Source organism: Myotis myotis, unplaced genomic scaffold (assembly GCF_014108235.1).
Source record: "Myotis myotis isolate mMyoMyo1 unplaced genomic scaffold, mMyoMyo1.p scaffold_m19_p_8, whole genome shotgun sequence".
In the NCBI taxonomy this organism is placed as follows: Eukaryota; Metazoa; Chordata; class Mammalia; order Chiroptera; family Vespertilionidae; genus Myotis; species Myotis myotis.
In genome coordinates this window covers 86,389,410-86,415,876 of record NW_023416390.1, presented here as the reverse complement: position 1 = coordinate 86,415,876, position 26,467 = coordinate 86,389,410, and the positions used below count along the sequence as shown (strand labels likewise).

Sequence of the window (26,467 nt, the reverse complement as noted above, 5' to 3'; positions counted from 1 at the left end):
GGCCCCTCTTTCACACGGGCATGCAGCAAGGACAACCCGCAAAGGCAGTGCAGCCCCGGGCTGTGGGGGATGGAGAGCGGCAGGCCTCCCGGCCTTTCTGCTGGGGAACCGTCCATCCCTGGTTTCCTGGTGCCCTGGGCTCCCTGGTTCCCTCTCCCGCATACCACCCTGTAGCGGCCCAATTTCTTCCCCGTTCCCCTCCCAGCCCAGGAGATCCTCATGGACAGCAAGGCGTGCTCCCTCGGGCCTGTTTCCCCACCCAGCACCTGGCACAAGGCTGGCGCACATAGGCATTGGGCGGGCATGGCCACAGGAACTGCCCCAGGAGTTAAGCAACAACTAATTTCTTTCTACTTTGCTTGGGCGGGACAGGTCACATTCACGTTTCAGAAGCGCAGCTCCTGGAAGGAGAGGACGTGCCCAACCTATTTCTCCCTCATGGCACTGTGTTATCCACGCAGCGACGCTGGCTGCAGCAACGAGGCCTGCAGAGCGCAGCAGCAGGGCCAGGCAGGGCACTGCTCCCGCATTCCACAACACAGCAGGAGTGACCCTGAGCCACAGCCCTTGGGACACAGAGCAATCCTGCAACAACGACTTAGGTGAATAAACTAGTGCTTTCTGGGCACTGCTGCTGGCTTCTCCCTCGAGTGGACAACCTGGACATAGGCAGTAGGAGAGACCCCCCTCAGAGGGCAATGTATCCCACCAACACCTGCAATTTTGCCATTAGTGACTCATTCCTTGGGGCTAATTACTGTTGTGTTTCCATGCTTCCCAGCAGGGGTAAGGCACTGTTGCTCTAAATCATGCTCTGCGATGCCCCGTCCTCTCTGACGACGATCATGGCACAGAGGAGCGCCAGCGTGCGGTCCGAGCTCACTGACCAGCTGAGTGGTCGTGGGAAGCCCTTCGATGCTGGGAACCTCAGTTTTCTCCTCTAGGACTTGGGGAGAACATCGCCCACATTCCAGGGTGTCGGGAGGACTGGATATGGTACCACCGGCCCGCACCCAACAGAGTGCCTGGAGTGAAACGGGCGTGTCCTGTTGGTGTCCACACGAGACCCAGAAAAGTACGTGATTGTCCGGCGCGCACTCTGTGCCAGAAGCTGTTCTGCATGCTTCGCACACTCATCTAAGCCTCACGCCCACCCAGGTGGGTGCGGCTGCGTCCCCATCTTAGAGGTGGGGACACCGAGTCTCACGCAGGTTACACAGCAGCCCCAGGACAAACAGCAGGTTGTGAACTCTGCCCCACCCTGTTCTGCCGACATCCCCGGGGGCTGGGATGGGAAATGGCCAAGACGAGGGGGCCCTAGCAGGACAGGAGAGGGCCCAGCGGATCACCTCCCACCTTGCAGGACCGTTCCACCGGGCAGCTCCTCCCAGGCCTGCCTCATTTCTGCACATCAAGGTGGGCTTAAATCCGGGCCCCTCCTGCCCTGGGCTGGCCACACGGGCTCTCTCTAAAGCCCAGAGCCAGGCAGCGTCTCTTCTGCGAGAAGCCAGCACTCATCCAAGATCAAAGAGCAGGCCGCCTATCAGACACGCTCCTCATGAAACTTTTACAGGCCAGCCTCCATTATGAATGAGCTGTCTGTGCCGCACCTTCCCGGAGCGGGGAGCCGAGGCCCTCGGAGCGCGGGGTGGCGGTGGGCCTCCGGGTCAGATTTCCCAGGTTCCCATCCCAGCCGTGCTGCTTACTAGGAGGCTGTGGCCGGAGGAGGCAGCCAGCCTCACTGTGCTGGGTTTCCCTACTTGACAAGCGGAGTGGCAATGCGCCCTCCTCCTAGGGCAATGATGGCGAACCTTTTGAGCTCAGCGTGTCAGCATTTTGAAAAACCCTAACTTAACTCTGGTGCCGTGTCACATATAGAAATTTTTTGATATTTGCAACCATAGTAAAACAAAGACTTATATTTTTGGTATTTATTTTATATATTTAAATGCCATTTAACAAAGAAAAATCAACCAAAAAAATGAGTTCGCGTGTCACCTCTGACACGCGTGTCATAGGCTCGCCATCACTGTCCTAGGGTGTCGATGAGGGGAGGGGATATGACCCAGAGGCTGTGACTGCCCAGAGAGGGGAAGGCCTGCCTGGAGGGTCTCTGGGGGCCATCACATCGCTGTGAGCCAAGGCCCCGCATCTCTGTCACGCAGTCCTCACATGGCCACAGAGGTTGGCACATTGGCCCTACGAACAGCTTGGTCCCAGGGTTTCCGGGCTCCGTGTGCCTGCTGTCCAGCTGCTCTGAAGAAGTGGTCGGTCACAGTGGGTTTTTAGGGAGTGCTCCCTAGAGACAGAGGAGAGCAAGGAGCCCGGGGGAGAGGGGGAGGCGGGGAGGGGAAGGTGGTGGTACAAGACCCTGGTGGGTGACCCCAGGCCTACGCAACCTCTTGGCCCAGGAGCCAGGTGGACTTGCCCTTTGGAAGTCTCATCTTCCCACAAGTTTTTGAAAACCACAAACAACGTCAGTGCTCTATGAACCATGAGCCTGGTGTGTTGTGCCAAGAATCAAGGAGGAAAATGCCCACATATCTTTCGGTGTCCGCCCCCCCTTCCTCGGTGACTGGCTGAGGACAGAGCTGTCGGGCCCAGGACAGTGCAAGTGAGCCACAGGCTGCGCAAACGTGCTTGCTGCTCTCACGACGGCGCACAGTCTTCACGGAACACTGACCTTGGGAAAGCCATCTTCCAAGGCCCTGGCCTGGAGGTTCACGAGCTCAGCCAGCAACAGCAAAGAAACGACTTTCTTAAGAGCACACAGGGAGGGCTAAGCACCCCATTAATATGCAGGCGCCGGCATCAGGCATCCTCACAGCGCTCTCAGGGGCCTCTGGGTAATTGGCACGTGTGACAAAGTGTGCGGATGATGGTGGGAGGTGGGTACTCACACCCACCAGCTGGCGTCCCCTCCCTTTCCTTAAAGGGCTGGAGTCAGCATGTTGACTTTGCATGAACTGAGAGGTAAGCCCCAGAACCATCTGTCCCAACAAGTGCCCCCTCCCCTCCCCTGAGCAGAGTGGCCTTGGGCCGTGACCGCTGCCGCAACCATAGCTCCTGATCTGCAGGGGAGTGGTCAGTGGTGGTCGGGTCCAGAATCGAGGCAGGTGCTGGGGGTCATGGACATCTCGGTCAGGTATGGAGCCGGTAGCAGAAGAGAGGAGGGGACTGTCCTTCCAATGGTTGAGACGTCACTATCCACTGCTCCCCAACCCGCACCCCAAATGCTCACCTCCTTCTGCAAGTTGAGAATATGAATCAATTTTGGTCAACTTGAGGGCACTGGATCTGGGCATAGGTAATGAAAGGAACAGGGGATTTGTAATACCCCCAGGTGTTACTTCAGAGTCCTCATCACTGGAGCCACGCCCTGCGGGCTCTGACTCTGCAAAGCCAACAGAAGTCATTGGTCCACTTTCCTGGGTACAGAATGAGCAAGGCAGCCTGTGGGCACCTGTGAAAAAGCAGATTCCCAGGCCCCGCCCCAGCCTGAAAGAACCAGAAGCTCTAGGGCAGGGGCCCGGGAATGTGGGTCTTTCAGACACACCCCAGTCAGACCCTCAGCCAGGTTTGAGAACTGCGGCACGAGATGGTCTCTAACCTTCCGGCTGGAAGTGGCTGGAATGGGTCCTCTCTGAAACCCCGGGCAGGCTGGGATGGGAAGGACCCAAGCGACACAGGGAGTGGAAGGTCAGCCCCCACCCCGGAGCCAGGAACATGAGCTCCACCTTCCCGGCCAGCGCACGAGTGAAGCGAGCCCCGGGCAGCCTACACTCCCGCTTGCAGGACACTGAGGAACGGGGAGCCTGGCCGAGGCCCTGCCATGTCTCAGCCTAGGTCCCCACAACACGCGGGCGAGCCAGTTTCCAAGGGCAGTCTCCAGGCAGTGGGGAGCGCGGGGCCTTCTTCTCACCCTGAGAAAGGGCTCTCGGAGCCTCAGCAGCATGTCCCGGGGGGTGAGGGTGAGGGGTGAGGGGGTCACGAGAGAACTCTGCCTGACCAGCAAGAACACTCCCTCCAGCCATTTGCCTCCCCGTCACCTGTGGTTTACAGGTAAGAGGTGCTGCACCAGGAGTCCAGGGGCAGGGCCGTTCCCCTACTGGAAGGCTCTGAGCATGAGCAAGCTCTGCAGGCCCTGTCGGGTCTGTACCTCCTGCTGCTGAAAGGACAACGTCCTTCCTGGGGTAGAGACCCTCCTCTCTTCATCCCCAGTGGTGACTTCCTCCGCCCAACTCCCCACCTTCCTGTGCCACAGCCACTGACAGTAGTTCGTCCAAGGGCATGGCACGGCCTGCCCCTGCCACACAGGTCCCGTGCCTGCAGACAACCTCCTTCTCTGACAGGCCAATGGAGTAGCAACAGTGATAACAACCATTATTGGCATCTATGGAATGTTTCCAAACTCTCGCTTAAATTACCCCATTTAATTCCCAGAGTAACTCGGTAGGTGGCGTAGGTACCCTCACTGTGCACTATGCCCTTTTACGGATGAGAAAACCGAGGCTCATTCCTTCAGCTTGGTCAGCGCTAGGGTACAAGCCCATAGGCCTGGCAGGGCTGGGGACAGCTGTGCCCCTGCAGGCCGGGCAGGGCAAGGAGGCCGCGGTGGAGCACTGCCCGGGTCCTGGGCACTGGCGCCCCGTCACGCGGTGACTGGACCATGAAAGCCAGAGTGGACCAGGCCCCGGGTGCCTGCGCAGAGGCCTGTGCACGGAGCCGCAGGCGGGAGCCTCGAGGCGGGCTGACAGGAGACGACACCGCGCCTCATTTGCTGAGCAACGTTTGTGTAATTACGCACATTTGCTGCTGGCAAGGAGGAGGAGCGGCCACAACAGCGGCTTCTGGATCGGGCCCCCCCCCAGGCTCCCCCATACTAATCACAGGGCTTGGGCCACAGGAGCTGCTTTCCTCCTGAGCCCTGCCCGTTTCTTACCTGGGACACTGAGGGCAGGGGTGAAGGCGGGCTTTGCAGCAGTCGCCTCGTCCCCTGTGGCCTGGCTGGGACCCAGTGTCCTGAGGACAAGGTGGGGCCACAGGAAGCCAGGCCAGCAGGATGCGGGGAACAGTGCTGCTGCCATGGCCGGGTGTGAACGGACCAGCCCTCCTTGGCTCCTCAAACCTCGAGCAGAAGCAAGCCCAGCGGCTGTGCAGGACATGCCCTATGGGGATGGGGACACCTCTGAGCCTGTGTCTGCACCTGCGAGCTGCAGATTTAACCCACCTCACAGGGCCACCGGAAAGCGAGGGAATAGCAGACCGGCTCCAGGGCACAAATTCCTCACGCCCTGTACTGTACGTGGTGATGCTGGGCTCACCACTGGGACTGGTGATCCCAAATGAGCTGGAGAACAACTTTCCGAGAGGTCCCCGTCCTAAGCCCTGGGACCTGGGAATGGGAGCTTCTGCGGCAAAGAGCCGTCGCAGACGTTGAATTCAGGACCGTTCTGGGTTGTCCCGTGGCCCTCAACGCAATCACAGGTGCCCTAATGAGGGAGGCAGATGGAGAAAGGACTGCAGAGGAGGATGGCCACGCGAGGACAGAAGCCGGGGAGAAAGGCAACGCGAAGAGAGGCAGGGCCTGTGAGCCAAGGAAAGGATTCTCTCCTGGAGCCGCCAGGAGGAAACGGTTCTCCCAGCACCGACTCCTCCAGTCCTCTGGCCTCCAGAGCTCCGAGACCAGATCGGCCCTGGTTAACCCACCGAGTGAGGCGCTTCCTCACAGCAGCAGCAGGAGATGCAGCGCCCTGCAGCTACCCAGGGAAGTGAAGAACCGCCGGGCCAGTGAGGGACAAGACCGTTTGTGCAGGCCACTGGCCGGGCTGGCCTTCTGCGACCTGCCATCGTCACCTACTTCTCCAGGTGCTCTGCCCACACGCTGCGCCTCCCTGCCTAGGAAGGGGGCAGGCCCAGAGGGCGGATGTGGCCCATGTCCAGCCCAGAGCTGGTGAGGGCGAAGCCTGGAGAAGATGCAGGGTGACCTCCTGCCACAGCTCCACTCGCACAGGGAGGGACAGCACTAGGACCCCCATTCAGCGACCAGGTCCTGCCTGCACAGTGTCTCAAACCTGCACCTGCAGCAGGCATGGCACATGCAGACCGTGGCCCTGCCCGGAGCTGACTCCGCAGGTCCGGGCCTGGGCACCTGCATTCCTAACAGGCAGGGGCAGTGCCCTCACCAAGGGTGGTCTGTGCTCTTTGGATTCGGTGGAACCTGCTCAGGGGTCCTGGAGTCACACATGTGCTCCCGAGAGAGGCCAGTGTGTGCAGCCGAGGGGCAGGGCTCAGGGGCGGGAATGGGATTTCTAACTCCCCACCCCTATGTGGGTGACCCTCATGCCAGCTACTTATCCTCTCTGTGCAGCCTCAGTTCCTGCACCTGTAAAGCGGGTGACACGAAATGCGCTCTCATCAGGCTGCTGAGAGGAGTGAGATGAAACAGGAAGTGTTTAACAGCCATAGGTCAGAGTTAATCCGAGAAATCGCATTCGCCATTGGGGGGACTTCTCCTATCAGCTTGGGGAGATGTGAGCCGGGATGTTCCCCTGCAGTGAGGGGCCTGCTGGTGCCCCTCCAGGAGCTCTCCTCACTGAGCACGCCTACAACTAGCCCCGGGACCCCGGCAGGGAAGCACTTCCTGCAGACCTGCTGTGCCCAGGACCCGTGTCACCGAACCAGCCAAACATGTCTCAAGAGCAGAAAATCAGCAACTCCAACAACCCTCCTAGAAGGGACTCAGCTCCCTTAACACGCTTAGGTTCGCAGATGCCACCAACTGAGCAATTTCCGGGGGAGCCACTTGCTCCAAATGTACGCATCTCCCCGAAGATGCTGGAACTGGCCTCAGTCCCCGGCAGCAGCCGAGGCCTGCAAGGTGGGTGGGCTGTGGTGGGCGCATGGCTGCAGCAGCAGGTCCTGCCTCGTCACGAGAACCAGCCACATGCGCCGAAACGTGTCGGAAGACAGGGAGACAATGTCCACATCTGGGACAATGGGAACAACATGCTAAACAGTGATAACCAGAGACTATAACTCACAGACCATCACAAATATCAGTGCATTTATTTGGAAAAGAGAAATGGGGAGAAGGCACAGCTAGCTGTTCCTCACAGGAGCATGCTAGCAGATAAATGTGGGAGGAGTGACGTGCACTGAAAGGCGGCACTTGGCAAAGACGGGTAACGCCTGTTTCCGGCAAGAGCCGCCATGGAGGTTGCAGTTTGGGGTGCCAATGTGAGGAGGAGGAGGGTATGCACACATTACCAACGTGACTGCTTCGTCATTACAGAGCGGCCAACCTCAAACTGGGGAAACGCACCTGAACTGAGCGATCACAACTCATCCAGGGTGAGACGTATCCCCTCGGCGTGCCCCGGCAGGAAAGGCACAGCATCGCTTTTCTCATTATTCCCCAAAACATAAAGTCTGAGTTTAATCTGAGGCAACATCAGACAAGCCCAGGAGGACGTTTCCTGCAGTAACTGGGCTGCCCCCTGCAAACATGCCACGGTCATGAAGAGAGACTGAGCGACCGTCCCAGATTAAAGGTGCTGATAGAGATAAGACAACTAAATGCAAAAGCTGGGTCCCAAACCAGGGAAAAAAGACATGAGCAGGCACCTGGCCAGACCTGGGCAAGACCCACAAGTTGGTTCCTAGCACATTTGAGGAAGTGGTGAAGGGTATTATGGAAACCTTTGTACTATTTTTCCAACTGTTTTTATATGTCTGAAATTATTCCAAAGTAAAATACATTTTTAAAAAGAAAATAAAAACCCCAGGTTTGATGTGCTGCGGGGAGGAACGGAAATGCGTGCCCAGAACAGGAGTCACCTGAGGTCGGGTCCCCTCTCAGTGTCCTGCCCCCAACCAGGCAGAGTGCGTGCTTTGAAGGTAGTGAGTGCTCAGCAAGTGCTCACTGCCTCCACTCGGTCGGGAGCCGGGAGAGCAGTGGGTGGGATGCATGGAGGGCTGTGCACTCAGCACACAGTGATGGTGCGACCTACTGTGCGCCAGCCACTGGCAGAGCCTGCTGGGAGGCAGGTGTGAACCCACGGCGCGGTAGTGCGGTGGAATCCAGGGAAGGGTCCCACGCGGTGTGCGGATCCCAGTGCCCCCGGAGGAGGTGCTCCTCGGCTGAGGCTTAGAGGATCTGCGGAGACGCCAGGAGGAGGCCGGGGCCAGTGGGAATCGTGCGCCATTCTGGGCAGGCTGGGCAGCTGGAGCCTAGACACAGGAACATGCGGCAGGGGTGTGAGTGCTGGAACCACAAACAGCACGTGGGCAGGTGAGGTGGCTGGGTCAAGAGGGGCCACAGGGCAGCTGGTCCTGTGCAGTAGGCCCCTCCGGGCAGGTGTGGGAGCAGCAGGTATGCTGGGGGGCGGGGAAGACCGTGGCCTCTCTTCTGAAAGCAGACACGGGGGTAGCATGGGCATGGCTCATCAGGTAATAAAGACCAAGAAAAGTGACATCGGCTACAGGCCTCAAGGGGTGTGGTGGGACAGCACTGGCGTCTCCCTACCTGCGGTCTCAAAGCAGGAGCATGAAGAGGCCCCGAAGTCTGACTCTGAGCTTGTCCTTATAAGCAGGGTGACCCCGGAACTCAGTGTCCAAGTCGGGACACTTCAGAGAGCAAAAGGGGTGCGATGAATTTTTATGCCTGGACAACATGTAAGGAAGGTCAGCATACCTCTATGGGACCTTTGGCCTGAAGGGGCTCCCACTGCCGGGGTACAGAGCCCCAGGTGCGTATGGACCCGCCAGGAGAGTCGGCAGCCTTGGAAGTGGTGAGGTGGAAACCAGAGGGAGCTGGGTGTCCACATCCCACCCACACAGCCACTCGGGGTCCTGCTCAGTGCACCCATGAGTGGCAAAGGTGACGATGCAGATCAGGAACTCCGAAAAGAAAGACGGAGGCAGGAGAGGCGGCCGGGGCTGGCAGCCTGGCTTCCCCGGTGCGGGGAGGCTGCACGCCAAGGCGGCGGGCCGAGGGCAGAACTTACCCGTGCACGCCGTGGGCAGAGTGAGGCTCGTAATGGTACCTTCCCTCCTGGTGTCTCATGTCAATCGGTAAGGGAGCATGGAACGGTGGCAAAAGGTGCTGCGGCACTGTACAGGGGGAGAGAGACAGGACTTCAAAACCTTGCCCCTCCCTGGAGAAGCCATTTTCAAAGGGCTTTAAAGCTCAATGAATTTCAGAGCAAAAGCAGTCAGGACGGGGGGCTCCGGGGTGCCCAGCTATCACACACCCACGAAGGGGGATGAATAAATAATCAAAGTCAGCCGGGGAACCTACATCACTCACATAAAAGATCCCCAACCGCGCTCTTGACAAAGACAAGCAGCTAAGCGCTCTTTGAACTCGGGGAGATTACAGGCTGGGCCGCAAATCAGGGCTGACGGAGCCGACAGGCTTCTGCCCATCCCGGCCTTGGCTGTGTGGCTCCAGGAGCCCTGGGTGACAGCACCCACGCCAGCCACGGTCACCCGGAGCTCTGTGAAGCCAGGGCCCGCTCCGCTGCAGCCAGCAGACACCTATGCGGGCATGTTAATTCCCCAGCTCTTGCCATTAATTACTGACCCTAAGCGCGCTGGCGGGGCCTCCGAGCTGTAAATGCCAACGCGTGAGCATCAGTCTCCAGAGGTGAGTCAGCCCCTGTCTGCACTTGGCCTGCCCTCAGCAAATCATCATGGTAATTGTAGGATGCTCTTTGCTTATTAAGAAAAAATTCCTGGGTACCCTGGAGGCAAACGTAATTATAGGTGCCAGGAAAACAAGCCTCTTTAAAAAGTAGTTAGACTGGAGAAAGGGCTAAGGCGTGGAGACTTCTCCGCGGACTCACTCACGCGGAAGGCCTGGCCAGTGGGAGTCAGCGGTGAGGCTGACCTGCTGGCTGGCTTTGAGCCGCGGCCGTTTGTCTTCCACGCACGCGGGGCAGCAGCCCGCCGGGCCTGCCCTAATAAAGGCGCACAGACACTGCTGCTCACGTGCAGACTCTGGGACTGCTCTGTAAACACTGCCCTCTCTGATTTTACTGTGGTAAAATACATACAACAGGACACTTACCATTTTAACCATGCCTGAGTGCACAGCACAGGTAAGCACGTTCACATTTCTGTGCAACCACCACCACCACCCATCAGGGGACTTTCCATCTTCCCCAGCTGAATCCCGGGGCCCCTCACACAACCCCCATCTCCCCACCCTGGCCAGGCGACCACCTTCCTAGCTTCTGTCTCTATGAATGCGGCTACTCCAGGCCCCTCTACAGTACTTGTGCCCTCGTGCCCGGTGTATCTCACGAAGCGTCATGTCCTCAGTGCTCATCCATCGTACCCTGTGTCCGAAGGGGAGGCCACGTCTGGCCATCCATTCATCCCTCGAGGGACACTTGGTTTGAATGCTCTGAACTCTTAACAAGAGTTAAAACTTTTCTCCTGACATTTTAAGCTTAATTTTTACATATTCAATTTTATCTTCGTAATTCCACAATACTGGCATCTTCCATGGGGACTTGGGACAAAGAAAACCAATTTCTCACCCTGATTAAATCAATCTCCCAGACTCCAGAAATCTTGGGCTCACAGGGGAACTGGCCTCTAATAACAGAGGCCAGAGCCTCCTGCTTCCACACGGGGACACATTGGGCTTCGGGAACCCTCGGGGAGCCCAGCAGGGAAGCAGTGCCACCTCCACAGAGGTGCCAGAGGTGCAGGAAAGGGCCTGTATGGTTTCTTCAATGCGGCCAGGCAGACCGAACCACAGCACTGTTAACAAATGTTTCCCTGCATTTCCAAAAGCCCCCCGGGGCAGCCAGGGTGGGTGTTATTGCACCCATTTCACAGATGAGAAAATGGAGGCCAAGGGTGATTTCAGCTCAGTCACGGGGCTGAAAGATGGCAGAGCCAGGAGAGTCCAGGGCCCTGGACAGCTGGTCATAGCTCTTCCCTCTGCCCAGCATTAATGAACACTCAGAGGCAGCCCTGATGCAAGGGGAGTGCCTGGGCCTCCTGTCCCCGCCTTGCTCACCCACTGTATTTAGCAAATGCATACAGTATCGGGCCTGTTCTAAGCGCTTTGTGAGTATCAACTCCTAGGTCTTCACAGCAACCTCAAGCTGCACTCACCCCAGAATTCCTGGTGTCCCGCTCTCCACCCCCAGCACCTGTGTGTCCTTTTCAACCCAGAGTTCCACCGACAGGGTTGAAGGGGGTCCCTTAATGCAATATCAGATTCCCCCAGCCCACCCCGACCAGGCCCCACCTAAGCAGCTGTGAGCAGGGATGTGTCAAGATTAATGCAGCTTGTTCAGGTCTAAAGAGCTCCAGCCGCCACAGGGATGACGTGCGTGTGCTAGTTTCCCAGGCAAACGTGAACTGGAGTGGCGCCCAGGCTGACCTGCCGCTCCACCAAACCAGGCTGTGCATGTGCCTGCGTGTATGTGTGTGCGCCTGTGTGTATGTGCCTGTGCGTGTGTACCTGTGAGTGTGTGCATGTGAGCGTGTGCCTTGTGTATGTGCCTGTGTGCCTGTGTGCCTGTGTGTGTGCCAGTGTGTATGTGTATGTGTGCCTGTGTGCATGTGCCAGTGTGTATGTGCGTGTGCCCGAGTGCATGTGCATGTGTGCCTGTGTGTTTGTCCCTGTGTGTATGTGCGTGTGTGCCTCTGTGTATGTGCCTGTGTGTGTATGTGTGTGTGTGCCTGTGTGTATGTGCCTGTGTGCCTGTGTGTATGTGTGTGTGCCAGTGTATATGTGCCTGTGTGCCCGTGTGTGTGTGCCTGTGTGCCTGTGTGCCTGTGTGTATGTGCCTGTGTGCCTGTGTGTATGTGTATGTGCCTGTGTGCCTGTGTGTGTGCCAGTGTGTATGTGTATGTGTGCCTGTGTGCCTGTGCCAGTGTGTATGTGCGTGTGCCTGTGTGTATGTGCGTGTGTGCCTGTGTGTGTGCCTGTGTGCATGTGCGTGTGTGCCTGTGTGTTTGTCCCTGTGTGTATGTGCGTGTGTGCCTCTGTGTATGTGCCTGTGTGTATGTGCGTGTGTGCCTGGTGTACGTGCGTGTGTGCCTGTGTGTATGTGCCTGTGTGTATGTGCACGTGTGCCTGTGTGTGTATGTGCCTGTGTGCCTGTGTGTGTCCCTGTGTGTATGTGTGTGTGCCTGTGTGCCTGTGTGTATGTGCCTGTGTATATGTGCCTGTGTGTGTTGGGGAGGAGGAGCCTGGGCTTCTGGGAGGAGGCGTGAGGGACAGCCATCCAGAGTCCCGCCTCAGTCGGGGCTGCTCCCTCTTTTTGGCCGGTCCCTGGGGTAACAGCTGTGGAGGTGACATGGGAAGCGGCTTTCTCTTTCTCGAGTCAGAGGGGCAGGGCAGGGCCTGGGCACCTCTGCTGCCCTCCAAGCAGCTGACGCCCATGGGATGAGCAGGCAGCAGGGGCTCTGGCCACAGCCCTTTGCCCTCTTGTTACCACTTGGCGTCCTCAGAAGGAGCCTGGGAACACGTGTTAGCGGTTCACCCATTCAGGCATTGATGTGTTAGGTCAGTCGGCAGCTTAGGTGTGGCCCAGTGCCCACCGGGTCAGGCAGGGGAAGTGCCACAGGCACTCATCTCAGTGAAGCCCGCGGCCTCCTGGGCCTTTGCTAAGGCACCAAGGATCCTTTTCTTGCCAGGAAGCACATGGAGAGCAACGGCCAGGTAGCTCGTGGCTCCACCGGCTCCCCCCATGGAGCCCTAGGTGCTGCCAGCAGCCAGCACCCAGGAGGCCCTCAGCAGCAGGGTCTCCGAGGACTCACATCCACTCGTAGCCCCTGGGGTGGCCCCAGGGCGGATGGACGTGGGCCTGCCCACCTTCAGAGGGACCAGTCCGTTCACAGCAGGAGGCTAAGCCTGGCAGCAGGCAGGTAGCAGTAACCACTCATCCCTTCCTTCCTTAGCTCACTCCTTTATCCACTCATTCACCTGCCTGGTATCTGGGCATGCTCTGAGCAGGCAATGCTCTAGGGCCCTGGAGCAGTGCAGTGACGGCAGCCGCGGTGCCACCTTCACAGAGCCGTGCAGCTCTCCCGAGGACACAAGCCGTGAACAAACTAGCAAATATATTTACACCATAATGTCAGGGATGGCGAAGCTCAGAGGAAACGGGCTGGGCATGGGGCAGAGAGGGGGTGGGATGTGGGCGGGAGTAAGGGCTCCCGCAGGACAGGTGCACCAGGCGGGGGGATGGCAAGTGCAAAGGGAAGACTCAGGATGTCGGCGCCAGGAGCAGAGGGTGGAGGTGAGAGAGACAGGGAAGAAGGTCCCATAAGCCTGGTCGTGTTGTGGGAAGGACTCAGATTATTTTGGATGCAAGGGTGGGGTGAGGGGAGAAGGGTTCTGAGCAGGAGCAGGCCAGGTGGTGTGGGGCTGGCATGCGCCTTGGCCAGGAATCCCAGATGGGCCCTGCCACTAGTGACCATGGGACTTGGGAGAAATTATGTCCCCTTTTCTGAGTCTCCCATTAGCCATCTGCACAATGAGGATTGGGTGAGCTCTAATTTCCTTCTTACCAGACAGTCCTGCTATTTGTGAGCGGTCACCACGCCTCCGGGAAAGGGCCACACCTGTCTCAGCCAGGGACACACCAAGGCGTCCCGAGGGACCTGAACAGGCCACGGGAGGGACCCGAGCAGCCACGGGAGGGACCCTGAGCAGACTATGGGAAGGACCCTGAGCAGGCCACGGGAGGGACCCTGAGCAGGCCACGGGAGGGACCCGAGCAGCCACGGGAGGGACCCTGAGCAGACTGTGGGAGGGACCCTGAGCAGGCTGCGGAAGGGACCTCGAGCAGGCCACGGGAGGGACCCTGAGCAGGCCACAGAGGGACCCTGAGCAGGCGCAGAGGGACCCTGAGCAGACTGTGGGAGGGACCCTGAGCAGGCCACAGAGGGACCCTGAGCAGGCCACGGGAGGGACCCTGAGCAGACTGTGGGAGGGACCCTGAGCAGGCTGCGGGAGGGACCCTGAGCAGGCCACAGAGGGACCCTGAGCAGGCGCAGAGGGACCCTGAGCAGACTGTGGGAGGGACCCTGAGCAGGCCACAGAGGGACCCTGAGCAGGCCACGGGAGGGACCCTGAGCAGACTGTGGGAGGGACCCTGAGCAGACTGTGGGAGGGACCTCGAGCAGGCCATGGGAGGGACCCTGAGCAGGCCACAGAGGGACCCTGAGCAGGCGCAGAGGGACCCTGAGCAGACTGTGGGAGGGACCCTGAGCAGGCCACAGAGGGACCCTGAGCAGACTGTGGGAGGGACCCTGAGCAGGCCACAGGAGGGACCCGAGCAGCCACGGGAGGGACCCTGAGCAGGCCACGGGAGGGACCCTGAGCAGACTGTGGGAGGGACCTCGAGCAGGCCACGGGAGGGACCCTGAGCAGACTGTGGGAGGGACCCTGAGCAGGCTGCGGGAGGGACCCTGAGCAGGCCACAGAGGGACCCTGAGCAGGCGCAGAGGGACCCTGAGCAGACTGTGGGAGGGACCCTGAGCAGGCCACAGAGGGACCCTGAGCAGGCCACGGGAGGGACCCTGAGCAGACTGTGGGAGGGACCCTGAGCAGGCCACAGGAGGGACCCGAGCAGCCACGGGAGGGACCCTGAGCAGACTGTGGGAGGGACCCTGAGCAGACTGTGGGAGGGACCTCGAGCAGGCCACGGGAGGGACCCTGAGCAGGCTGCGGGAGGGACCCTGAGCAGGCCACAGAGGGACCCTGAGCAGGCGCAGAGTGGCCCTGAGCAGGCCACAGAGGGACCCTGAGCAGGCTGCGGGAGGGACCCTGAGCAGGCAACAGAGGGACCCTGAGCAGGCGCAGAGGGGCTCCGGTGCAGGTGCTGCTTTGTCTTTGTGGCCCTATCTGTACAACGCACTGACCCAGTGGCCCTCTACCTCCTCTCAGCCCATCAGCCACAGGGCCTGTCACTGAAGCCACTTGTAAGACAGTCCCCAGAACCGTCTCTGGGACCAACTGTGCCCCCGGTAAACTGAGGGTGAAGGCTGACCCTGGAGCATCTGAGGCTTGAGAACCTTTCAGACCAGCAAGGCCTGTCCCCGACCCCCTGAAGGAACCTTCCAGAGGCAGCTGCTTAGCCTGGGCCCCTGGGCCAGGCCCCGGGGGAGACGCCATGGTGGACTCGGCGGGCAGTCACTGCCAACAGCCCAGGACCAAGAGGATGAGCAAGAACAAGAGCTGCCTTCGGTGACATGCGGAAGGAGACCCTTCCACAAGTTGTTCTCATTGTGGGCTCTTTTTCCAAGTTAAACAAAAATCCCAGCCTGGAATCCTTCAGGCAGAGGGGAGGACACACCACATGCCGGCTCTCGGCACGGCTCTCTTTAAGTTCCGAGGGAGAGACTCTGAGCTGGGGCTTTTCTGTGGCTGCCCGACCCCCTGAAAGAATGCACATTTGGTTTTGATCGCACACAGAAAGACCAACAGCCTGAGCAGCGAGGATGGTGGCATCTGGCTTTTTTCTTACCCCAGAATTTTCCTGTGCTAAGGTTTAAGTGCCCAGTGCTCCTCGCTGGTGGTCCCAGGGAGGCAGCGTTACACGGGAGTGTCGCTGGTTTAAGGATCTCGCTGTGTGAGTGCGAAGGCCAAAGGGAAGGCGTAAGGGGTGGGGAGGCTCCCCTGTGAGCCGGGCTCTAGTTCATCCCCAGGCATCAGACATGAGGACTCGGGTGAATTTCTGCCGGAGCGGATGGGCGGGGTCAGCAGGGGCTCAGACAAAGAAGCAGGAAACTGGGTCACGGAAACATGACGGGGCAGCTGTGTGAGCAGCTGGAGGATTCCCTTCAGGTGAAGTCATGTGCTGCTGCAGCTCCGAGGTACTGCCAGGGGGCTGAGCTCAGAGCGGGCCCACAGCTGGAGGGTAGCGTGGTGAAGGCAACCATCGCCCAGGAGAGCCGGGTGTGTTGGGGACCCACCGGCCCCGGGCTGTCCGGTTCCTAGAGGCTAGCATGGTGTCCAGGTGCTGTGTCTGTTCCGTCGAGACTGAGGAAGGCCTTAGCTCGGACTCCCGGTTCCTGCGAGCAGAGCTGCCTTGCCCCGCCACTGCCCGAGGGGCGGCACAGGTATCCTGGCAGGAGGCTGTCCCGGCACAAGGCAGGCCTGAGGAACGACGAAGCACAAACCCATCCCCGAGCAGCCGGTGGGACTCGGGAGGGAGGCCGGGGGCCAGAGCAGGTCACGGATCCCCATCCTTCTTGGGCAGCTGGCCCAGGCCCTGGGGCCACGGTGCAGGAGGCCAGTGCTGGGCGCCTCGTGGCGACTGGACGGGCTCCAGGTGGGCTCTGTCAGCAGAAGTGGAGGCATTCTAGCCTGGCCTGGCTGGGCCAGAGAAAGAGGTACTGGCCCCCAATTTCTCTCACACGACGGGGGGCTCTGCTTGGGATGCCCAATTAATGACTAGCCGACCACGTTCCTTCCACTTATAACTCCTTGCAAGTGACAAGAGCTCCGAGTGAAGGGTCTTCGTCTGTAAAGGCGGAAGGACACCCTGTGCCATGTGTCTGCAGTGTCTGCACAGAGCCGATCTCGGGCCTCTGGGGAGACTGAGTCAGGCCCCTGTCTAGTCACGGAGGAACTTTCCCCTGACCCCCACGCATCAGACAGGAACTCAGACGCGCATCCGCGGTTGATGAGCCCCCGTGCGCACGCAGGGCTCCTGCTCACCGAGGTGCAGAGCGGGTGCGGGCAGGATGCCATGTCATGGCTTTGGGCGCTGCAGGAAAAGTCTCCCACAAATGAACCTGCTGACCGCCACCCCGTTCCAGTGGGCCCATCCCCAGGGGCCTCAGGCCAGCTACTCTGAGTGCCAGCCGGGCCCACTTTCCGATCCCTAGTGTCTGTGCCCTCACTGGCCAGGACACAACAAGCAAGTGAGGGGACTCACAGGTGGCCTGGTCGTTCTAGCGAGTAAACAGCGCCATGAATTCTGTTTGAAAGGATGGTGTTTTTATAAAAGCACACATATCCCTGCCTCACCTTCCCCCAGCCACATCACCCAGGGCTGCAGCCGTGACTTGGCCCTCAGCAAAGTCAGTGGCAAAGACGCTTCAGCAGAGAGTGTGTGACCGGGTCCCAGGGGGGTAACATTTCCCGTGTGGGGGAGGATGGTGGTCCAGAGGGTGGACCCTTTAATGATCCAACTGCCTTAAAGCAAACCCAGCTCTGCCCCCAAGAAGCGAGGGGATCAATGGTCTGACAAGTGCACGTCTGACAAGGCTGGTGTCCCACAGAGAGAGACTGCCACTCCGTCCCCCTCGACGCCTGCTCACCAATTAAACCGTTTAACCCGCAGGGGACGGGGACGGGAAGACGCTCTGCTAATGACAACTGTTCATCGTTGGGAAGAGATGGCGACCTCTTATTTTTGCCCCTTGACCTGGACACTTCAGCGGGACACTGGCTGGCTGCCTGCTGGATTACGGTCTGTTTCAGCCCTGAAGCGGGCTCGTCACGGATCCCACAGGGCAGGATACCTCGCTCTCTCCTGCTCCTGTGAGGCCCCAGCCCCACTCCTCGGAAAACTGGAGCGCAGGCTTCCCAGAATACACCAGAAATGGCAACACTGGTGCCCGAGAAGGGGCTGACCAAGGGAGATGACATCGCCCAGACACGTGGTGCCCCTGACGTGGCCTTGACCACACAGGCCGCGGGCTCTCCCGGTTCCAGCTCCTCAGCCTCCTCCGAATCCACAGCGGAGCTGCCCACCACCAGGGCCCAGCTCTCAACCCCGGGCCCAGGCCCACCTACGGCCTCCCGCCGGTCAGTGGGTGAGGACCCTGCTTGAGTGCTCTGGAGACCCAGGGTACGAGGCGCAGCTCCTGCACCAGGGGCAGCTCTGCAGAGGATGTCTGACCCCATGTGGCAGGTGGGTCTGAGCGGCACAGGCTCAAGGAAGGGAGGTTCCCACGCAGCCCGGAGCAGCCAGGAAGGCCCTCTGGAAAGGCGGTCTCGGGGCTGGCCCCGAAGGGGAGACCCCGAGGGAAGGGAGAAGACGATGATTCCTCGGGCTCAGGCAGTGCAGACAGAGTCCAGAAGACTCGATGGTGTCCCACACAGAGCTTTGTGGCCTGAATCCTGGCCTGAACTTTGGGCCTCTTCTGTTCATGGGACGAAGAACACCTCTGCCTGTGGTCCCCTGGAAATTAAATGATGCGCACACGTCACAGGAGGCACTGTGAGCACCTGAGGCACGGACATCAGCGCTTCTCTGGCACCAGAACCGCCTGCGGCTTTGTAAAAGCCCCACTGCTGGGCCCCTGCAGGCATGGCGACGATCGCGCTGTCCTGTGGACTCCGGGGGCCTGAGCACCAGGAGGACGCAGGCTTCGAAGGTCACCACTCCTGAGCTTCTCCGCGCTGCGGAACAAAGGTGCGTGCCGGGCTGGGAGAAGCCCCACGAGACGGCACGCACCCAAGCGGCTTGGGTGGCCTCAGTCGACTCTGAAACGCTGCAGACAGGTGACTCAGATGGCCACAGCCTCTCCCAGCGGGCACAGCGCCACCGGCCCAGCATCAGAGCTCGAAGGCATGCGAGTCACAGGAGTCCAGGAGCGCCTCCTTCCCGGGGCCAGGCCTTCTGCCTGAGAATGGCACTACCACCCAGCAAGCCCGGGCAGGCTGCTTCCCAGGCCTCTGCTGATGCTGATGCCCAGGCCCCGCCCCGCCCCACCCCGCAGGAAGCACTTAATAAGAATAATAATATCCTGAACGGCACTCCACAAGCAGGCAATTAAAAAGCATTTCTGTCTCACTGGGGGGAGGGGAGATGAAAATCAGACAGGAAATTCCAACACCACAGCTGGCTGGTGTCCTGTGGGCTGAGGCCCAGGCTGCTCTCTCTCTCACAGCCAGTCCCGCCCCCACACAGAGTGCAGTAGGACCAGGGCCCGCCTGTGCACACCCCCACCCCAGAGTCACAGGCTGGCCTTTCCAAGAAGGTGCTGCTTGACAAAACATGACAAAGTAGATGCTGGAAAGAGCGCAGGATGCCGGGCCAGCGCCAGCTGCTGCACCAGGGCAGGCCCTGAGCTCTGCAGGCAGCGGGCAGGGCTGCAGGGAGAAGTGCTCTCTGTGAGGGCTGGCAACGCGCCTGCCCCACGGCCCCCGGGAGAGGCAGGCTCCTGTCCACAGGCCCTCAGCTCAGGAGCCCGGCCGTCCCGGGACCAGTCCCTTCCCAGCCTCCGTAACAGGGAGAGTAAATGCCTGTCACTCGCGCCCTCCGGTCTGCGGTATTTCGGTTACACAACCCGATCTGACTGAGACATGCTCGGATGGCGAGGCCAAGATACGGGGAACAGGCCCCAGGAGGCAGATGGGACCTGGGTCGGAGGCCACAGGGTCATGGTGGACAGCACTGGGCTGCAGCGGACACCGTGGCCCAGCCAGGCCCCATCACTGATGCTCTTTGCCTGCCTGTGCCTTGGTTTGCTCATCTGTGCAATGCAGGCAGCGGCAGGACCCACACCAGAGGGACACCATGGAGCAGAGCCAGCCCTGCGAGGACCTGGGAGTGCCAGAGGCCCTCTCCACGACCTCCTGCCCTCAGCTAGGGGTGGGGATGGGGGGAGCTCGAGGCACCCTGAGGAGACGGGGAATGAATGTGTTGCCCAATGGTCAGGGTAGATGAGTGGGGTCCCACTTTAGAAAACCTTAGGACCAAAAATACCTTAGCGAAGGCCAAGCCCGATCGAGTTTGAAGTGTCCTGGCCACAGAATCTGTTCCAAAGGAAGTGAAGTCAGGACCCCAAACCCACAGCCGACTGCGGCCCAGGGGCTGTGGCTCCACAGGTGTGCCCAACAGACCTCCAAGCGACCTCGCAGAGAACACAGCCCAGGCCACGGGCCTGGAGTGAGTGGCCTGTGACGCCCCCGTGGTCCAGGCTCCTGCTGCCTGTTCCCGAGGCAGGGGGCCAGTGTAACCCAGCACTGCCTAGGTCACCTGCACAAGCGTTCCCTGGAGTCCTGTCACCCTCAACAGGTTCACCTGCCCACTTGTACCAGCAGCCCTGGCAGCTTCGATGCTGTCCCGTCACCACCCGAAAAGCCCACTGTCACGGGAGACGGGGATCCCACGGGCCCCGACGTGTCACGCCACTCTGCTTCCCTCCGCAGCACCCGGCCCTTCCTGTAGGTCTAGCAAGAGCTCAGCCTGGCGCTGGTCCTGCCGCAGCCCCCACAGCACCGAGAGCCTGTGGCCGTTCTGCTGCCGTTCTTGAGGGGCCACAGCACGGGGTCCCGCCAGGCACGGGGGGCGCGTTCCCGGGCTGGCGAAGGCAGCTCTTACTCCAGGGTGTGCTCTGAGGCAGCGCCTGCCAAAGCCAGTGTCTGAGATGCAAAACCCGGCCTGGGACCTGCGGGAGGACAGCCTGCAAGCACCTCTGAGCACGGCACTCAGGCCACGTGCGCTTGCGTCCCCCGTGACAGCTGGTCACACAGCTTCCCTTCCCCGGCAGCAGCCTCTGGAGGGCACCTCGGCGCCCTGGCCAGTGCCATCCCAGCCGCAAGGTGTACTTGTCTCCTAAAAGCAGTGGTTCTCAACCTTCCTAATGCCGAGACCCTTTAATACAGCTCCTCATGTTGTGGTGACCCAACCATAAAATTATTTTCGTTGCTACTTCATAACTGTAATGTTGCTACTGTTATGAATCGTAATGTAAATATCTGATATGCAGGATGTATTTTCATTGTTCACGACCCACAGGTTGAGAACCGCTGCCTTATAGGGATATTTTCCTTAAAACATTCTCTACCCCAAACTAGTCTCTCTCTTAGTGCCAACTGCCAACAAAATGCAGCCCTGGCCCCAACATACAGCGCACATGCTATCTTAAATCTCCTGTAGTCACACAAAAAAAACCTAAAAAAGAAACTGGTAATAATCCTATATAATAAAACCCTAATATGCAAATCAACCGAATGACCGAACAGCAGAAGGACTGTCCAGATCACCTTCCAGGCGACCACACTATGACACGCACTGGTGCCAGGTCAGCCAAGGCGAGTGTGATGGATTGGTCAGGGGGCTCTGCATCACCCCATGATTGCCCTGCAGAGGGAGGCCCAGGCTACTAGGCTGCCGGCGCTGCGGCAGGTGTGCCGGGCCAACAAGCGATCACCACAGAGGGAGGCCCAGGCCAGCCAAGTGATGGCACCCTATACCTGTCACCCACAGAGGGAGGCAACCAGTGGTGGGAAAGAGGGGGCAGTGCCATACGATGGCAAGCAGTGGCAGTGGTGGGGGCGTGGCCAGCTGCTGGCAGCCGGGGGAAGGAAAGCCTGAAAGGCCCTGATTGCCAGCCAGGCCTAGGGACCCTACCCGAGGGGTCCTGGATTGCGAAAGGGTACAGGCCGGGCTGATGGACAACCCCGCCCCCATGCACAAATTTCGTGCACCGGGCCTCTAGTCTTCATATAAATTCATTGACTCAGCATATCCAAAATACTATTTCAATATATGATCAACATAAAAGTCATTAACAAGTTGGTTTGTATTCTTTACTTTATACTACATCTTTAAAGTCGCTGTGTAGTTTACATCTATACACATCGCAGTTCAGAGCGGCTACGTTTGAAGTGCTCAGCAGCCACGGGCATGCAGCGGCTGCTACTGAACCCACAGCCCTAACCCGTTATCACTGAACTGCGACTGTTCAGACGTCCAGTCGAGGTTAAGAAAAGCCCGACGCACAAAAGCATGGTGATGAACATTCTCCCCACAACTCAGTTCTTCCTCACGTCTCACTCTTAACTATTTGGTCACTTCCTGCCCTTCCGCCCTTGCTTCCACCCACTGGACTCCCAGGGTCGCTCCCTCTGCACCTTGGCCTCAGGGCAGAGCAGAGTGAGTCAGCCACCACTGCCTTCCCCACAGGCTTGGGCAGGTGCTCCCGAGACCTTCTGACAAAAAGAGGGTCCCAGTGTGAACCCTGAGGACTAAGAAGGGTTCCTGGGGGAGCCCTGGGCTCATTTTTTTTAATGCAGAGCCTAACAGTCATTCTGCACAGAGGCCTCTCATCAGAACCGCACTCAGAGGGCAGCCTGCACCGAACCACCTGCCTCAGCACCCCAGCCTTTAGCACGGAGTTCCTGGAGTGCGAAGCAGCAGGACTGAGGCTCTCCCCATCCAGCTGAGGATGTGCCCCTTTGACCACCAGGGCCAGCGGCAGGGACTTCTGTCTAGATAAGCCCACTTTCCCTGCTGGAGCTGACCATGTCTCGCCAGAGCAGAGCAGGGCAGAGCAGCGCCTCAGCGCCCTCCGCAGCCCAGCGCAGAGCAGGGCTGGGTGGAGTGGACCACCCTGGAGCGAGGCTGCCTAGCTGGCGAGGCCGGGCCCCGGCCGCCTCACGGCCTGCCGGCTCCCAGTGCCCTGCAGCACTCTCGGGCTGCTGCACAGCAGGGCTGTATCACTGTCAAGCGTTTGCACTAAATAATGTCTCCTTTTTCACCACACCCCAACTTAGGGGTTCCTGTTGGCATTGAATTGGCGCCAACGACCATCTGTTGACACCAGAAAGCAAAGCACATGCAGGGACTGTGCGGGGCGGGGATGTGGAAAAACACTGGCCAAGCCACGTGACGCCTCCGGAAGCCCACTCCCTGGGCGGCACTGGTTCTGCGTAATTCCGACCAACGGGCTAGATGGGGGTTCCAGCACATGCCATTCCCACACCCTCCCCGCCCTCCAGCCCACCACCTCCACCTGCTGCTCGCGGGAACCGGGGTTCCCTGCATCAGGACACTGGAGGTCCCACTGGCAGGACTGGAGGCCAGGCCACGGGACCCCCAGGAGAGCAATTCCCCCTTGTTGCTGGCAGAGAAACTGAGACGCAGAAAAGACGGCCGCGTGAGCCCACCCGCCCCCAGCAGGGCCAGAACCTTGTTTCCTAGAATAAGACTGTGTGTGAGAGAGGAAAACAACTCCAAAGGCTTCCTGGACATCAGAAACCCTCTTGCAAAACAGTATTTTGATGAGCTAAGTGTGAATGAAAAGCAGAAGGAATCTACGTCCTTGAAAATAAACAGGGTTAAAATACAGGGCAAACTCACACGTGTTTCGGGCCAGAGAAACCAGAGCTGTCCTTCCTTCCACACACCCAAGAGCAGCCTGGCCCGTCCGCCCATTTAAGGTATCTGTGGGCCCCGACCCTGCTCTGCGGGCCCACGTCTACCCCAGCAACGGGGATCTAGAGGCGGGATCCTTGACGGACAGCCCTGGTCCTGTCGTTACCTGGAGAATGGAGTACAAAGCCCAGGATCGTCCCAGCCCGCTCCCGATCCTGCCCTCAAACTGGCCCCAGGACCAGACCCCAGAAGGCCGTCCCTCCTCCACAGCTCCAGCCCGCAACAGTGCTCACTGTGCCCAGGAGTCCCTCCCCACCCCTGCCTGTCTCCTCATCACACCAACTCACAAGCAAGTCCAGTTCACGCGTGCCTCCTCCAGGATGCTTTCTAGACCTTTCTGCCCCTCTTCAAATCAGGCAGAAGATCTGCCCTCTGAGCCCATTTCCTCAAAGCCGGAGTCCAGTACCGGGGCTGGAGGGAGTGAGGAACAGTGCCCTGTGAGTCCATGAATGAGTGAGTGGGGGATGAGGGAGTGACTCTCCTCACTACAGGAAAGGAGAGCGTGAGGCCAGCACGGTGGCCCCCACCTGCTGACATTCTGCATGCATTAAAGCAGGGCCGGGGAGAAAGCCAGCCGCACAGCGAGGCAGACAGAGCAGGAGCAGACAGACACAGCCATGGCCAAGCAGCAACATTGCCGTTAACGACGCACCGCGTATATGATGGTGGGCCCATGAAATCATCACGGAGCTACCTAATGCCGTAGCACCACGCATCACTCGCATGTTGTGGCGATGCCGGTGAAAATAACAGGACAGCATGGACAGTCATGGACAGTATGCAATACTTGATAATAAACGACATGCTACTGGATTAAGTGTTCACTATACTATACTTAGTAAAGTTATTTTAGAATATTGTATTTCTGCTTTTAAAAATAAAGACGTAAAAGATGGATGAGAGCAGAGTAGCAGACTGATTACTAGTAGGAAGAGCAGAGTAGCAGACAGAGTACTAGTAGACAGAGCAGAGTAGCACACAGAGTACTAGCAGACAGAGCGGAGGGGAGAGAGGACTAGTAGACAGAGCGGAGGGGAGAGAGGACTAGTAGACAGAGCGGAGGAAAGAGAGGACTAGCAGACAGAGCGGAGGGGAGAGAGGACTAGCAGACAGAGCGGAGGGGAGAGAGGACTAGCAGACAGAGCGGAGGGGAGAGAGGACTAGTAAGCAGAGCGGAGTGGGAGAGAGGACTAGCAGACAGAGCGGAGGGGAGAGAGGACTAGTAGACAGAGCGGAGGGGAGAGAGGACTAGTAGACCGAGCGGAGGGGGAGAGAGGACTAGCAGACAGAGCGGAGGGGAGAGAGGACTAGTAAGCAGAGCGGAGTGGGAGAGAGGACTAGCAGACAGAGCGGAGGGGAGAGAGGACTAGTAGACAGAGCGGAGGGGAGAGAGGACTAGTAGACAGAGCGGAGGGGGAGAGAGGACTAGCAGACAGAGCGGAGGGGAGAGAGGACTAGTAGACAGAGCGGAGGAAAGAGAGGACTAGCAGAAAGAGCGGAGGGGAGAGAGGACTAGCAGACAGAGCGGAGGGGAGAGAGGACTAGCAGACAGAGCGGAGGGGAGAGAGGACTAGTAGACAGAGCGGCGGGGAGAGAGGACTAGCAGACAGAGCGGAGGGGAGAGAGGACTAGCAGACAGAGCGGAGGGGAGAGAGGACTAGCAGACAGAGAGGAGGGGAGAGAGGACTAGTAGACAGAGCGGAGGGGAGAGAGGACTAGCAGACAGAGCGGAGGGGAGAGAGGACTAGTAGACAGAGCGGAGGGGAGAGAGGACTAGCAGACAGAGTGGAGGGGAGAGAGGACTAGCAGACAGAGCGGAGGGGAGAGAGGACTAGCAGACAGAGCGGAGGGGAGAGAGGACTAGCAGACAGAGCAGAGTGGGAGAGAGGACTAGCAGACAGAGCAGAGGGGAGAGAGGACTAGTAGACAGAGCGGAGTGGGAGAGAGGACTAGCAGACAGAGCGGAGGGGAGAGAGGACTAGCAGACAGAGCAGAGTGGGAGAGAGGACTAGCAGACAGAGCAGAGGGGAGAGAGGACTAGTAGACAGAGCGGAGTGGAGAGAGGACTAGCAGACAGAGCGGAGGGGAGAGAGGACTAGTAGACAGAGCGGAGGGGAGAGAGGACTAGTAGACAGAGCGGAGGGGAGAGGACTAGTAGACAGAGCGGAGGGGAGAGGACTAGCAGACAGAGCGGAGTGGGAGAGAGGACTAGCAGACAGAGCGGGAGGGGAGAGAGGACTAGTAGACAGAGCGGAGGGGAGAGAGGACTAGCAGACGGAGCAGAGTGGGAGAGAGGACTAGCAGACAGAGCAGAGGGGAGAGAGGACTAGTAGACAGAGCGGAGTGGGAGAGAGGACTAGCAGACAGAGCGGAGGGAGAGAGGACTAGCAGACAGAGCGGAGTGGGAGAGGACTAGCAGACAGAGCGGAGGGGAGAGAGGACTAGCAGACAGAGCGGAGGGGGAGAGAGGACAAGTAGACAGAGCGGAGGGGAGAGAGGACAAGTAGACAGAGCGGAGGGGAGAGAGGACTAGTAGACCGAGCGGAGGGGGAGAGAGGACTAGTAGACCGAGTGGAGGGGGAGAGAGGACTAGTAGACAGAGCGGAGGGGGAGAGGACTAGCAGACAGAGCGGAGGGGAGAGAGGACTAGCAGACAGAGCGGAGGGAGAGAGGACTAGCAGACAGAGCGGAGGGGAGAGAGGACTAGTAGACAGAGCGGAGTGGGAGAGAGGACAAGTAGACAGAGCGGAGGGGAGAGAGGACAAGTAGACAGAGCGGAGGGGAGAGAGGACTAGTAGACCGAGCGGAGGGGGAGAGAGGACTAGTAGACCGAGCGGAGGGGGAGAGAGGACTAGTAGACAGAGCGGAGGGGGAGAGAGGACTAGTAGACAGAGCGGAGGGGAGAGAGGACTAGTAGACCGAGCGGAGGGGGAGAGAGGACTAGTAGACCGAGCGGAGGGGAGAGAGGACTAGTAGACAGAGCGGAGGGAGAGAGGACTAGTAGACCGAGCGGAGGGGGGAGAGAGGACTAGCAGACAGAGCGGAGGGGGAGAGAGGACTAGCAGACAGAGAGGAGGGGGAGAGAGGACTAGTAGACAGAGCGGAGGGGGAGAGAGGACTAGTAGACCGAGCGGAGGGGGAGAGAGGACTAGTAGACAGAGCGGAGGGGAGAGAGGACTAGTAGACCGAGCGGAGGGGGAGAGAGGACTAGTAGACAGAGCAGAGGGGGAGAGAGGACTAGTAAGCAGAGCGGAGTGGGAGAGAGGACAAGTAGACAGAGTGGAGGGGAGAGAGGACTAGCAGACAGAGCG

At 59.3% G+C, this 26,467-nt stretch overlaps 1 protein-coding gene across 1 annotated transcript in view; it reads right to left on the bottom strand.

Annotated features, from left to right (window-relative positions):
* The window catches only part of GLI2 (GLI family zinc finger 2), a 231,884-nt gene that overhangs the window by 42,877 nt on the left and 162,540 nt on the right, over nt 1–26,467 (bottom strand). Inside the window, exon 3 of the mRNA XM_036320640.1 lies at nt 9,009–9,114. Coding sequence (XP_036176533.1) covers nt 9,009–9,114 — 106 coding nt within the window. The remainder of the gene's footprint in view (nt 1–9,008; nt 9,115–26,467) is intronic.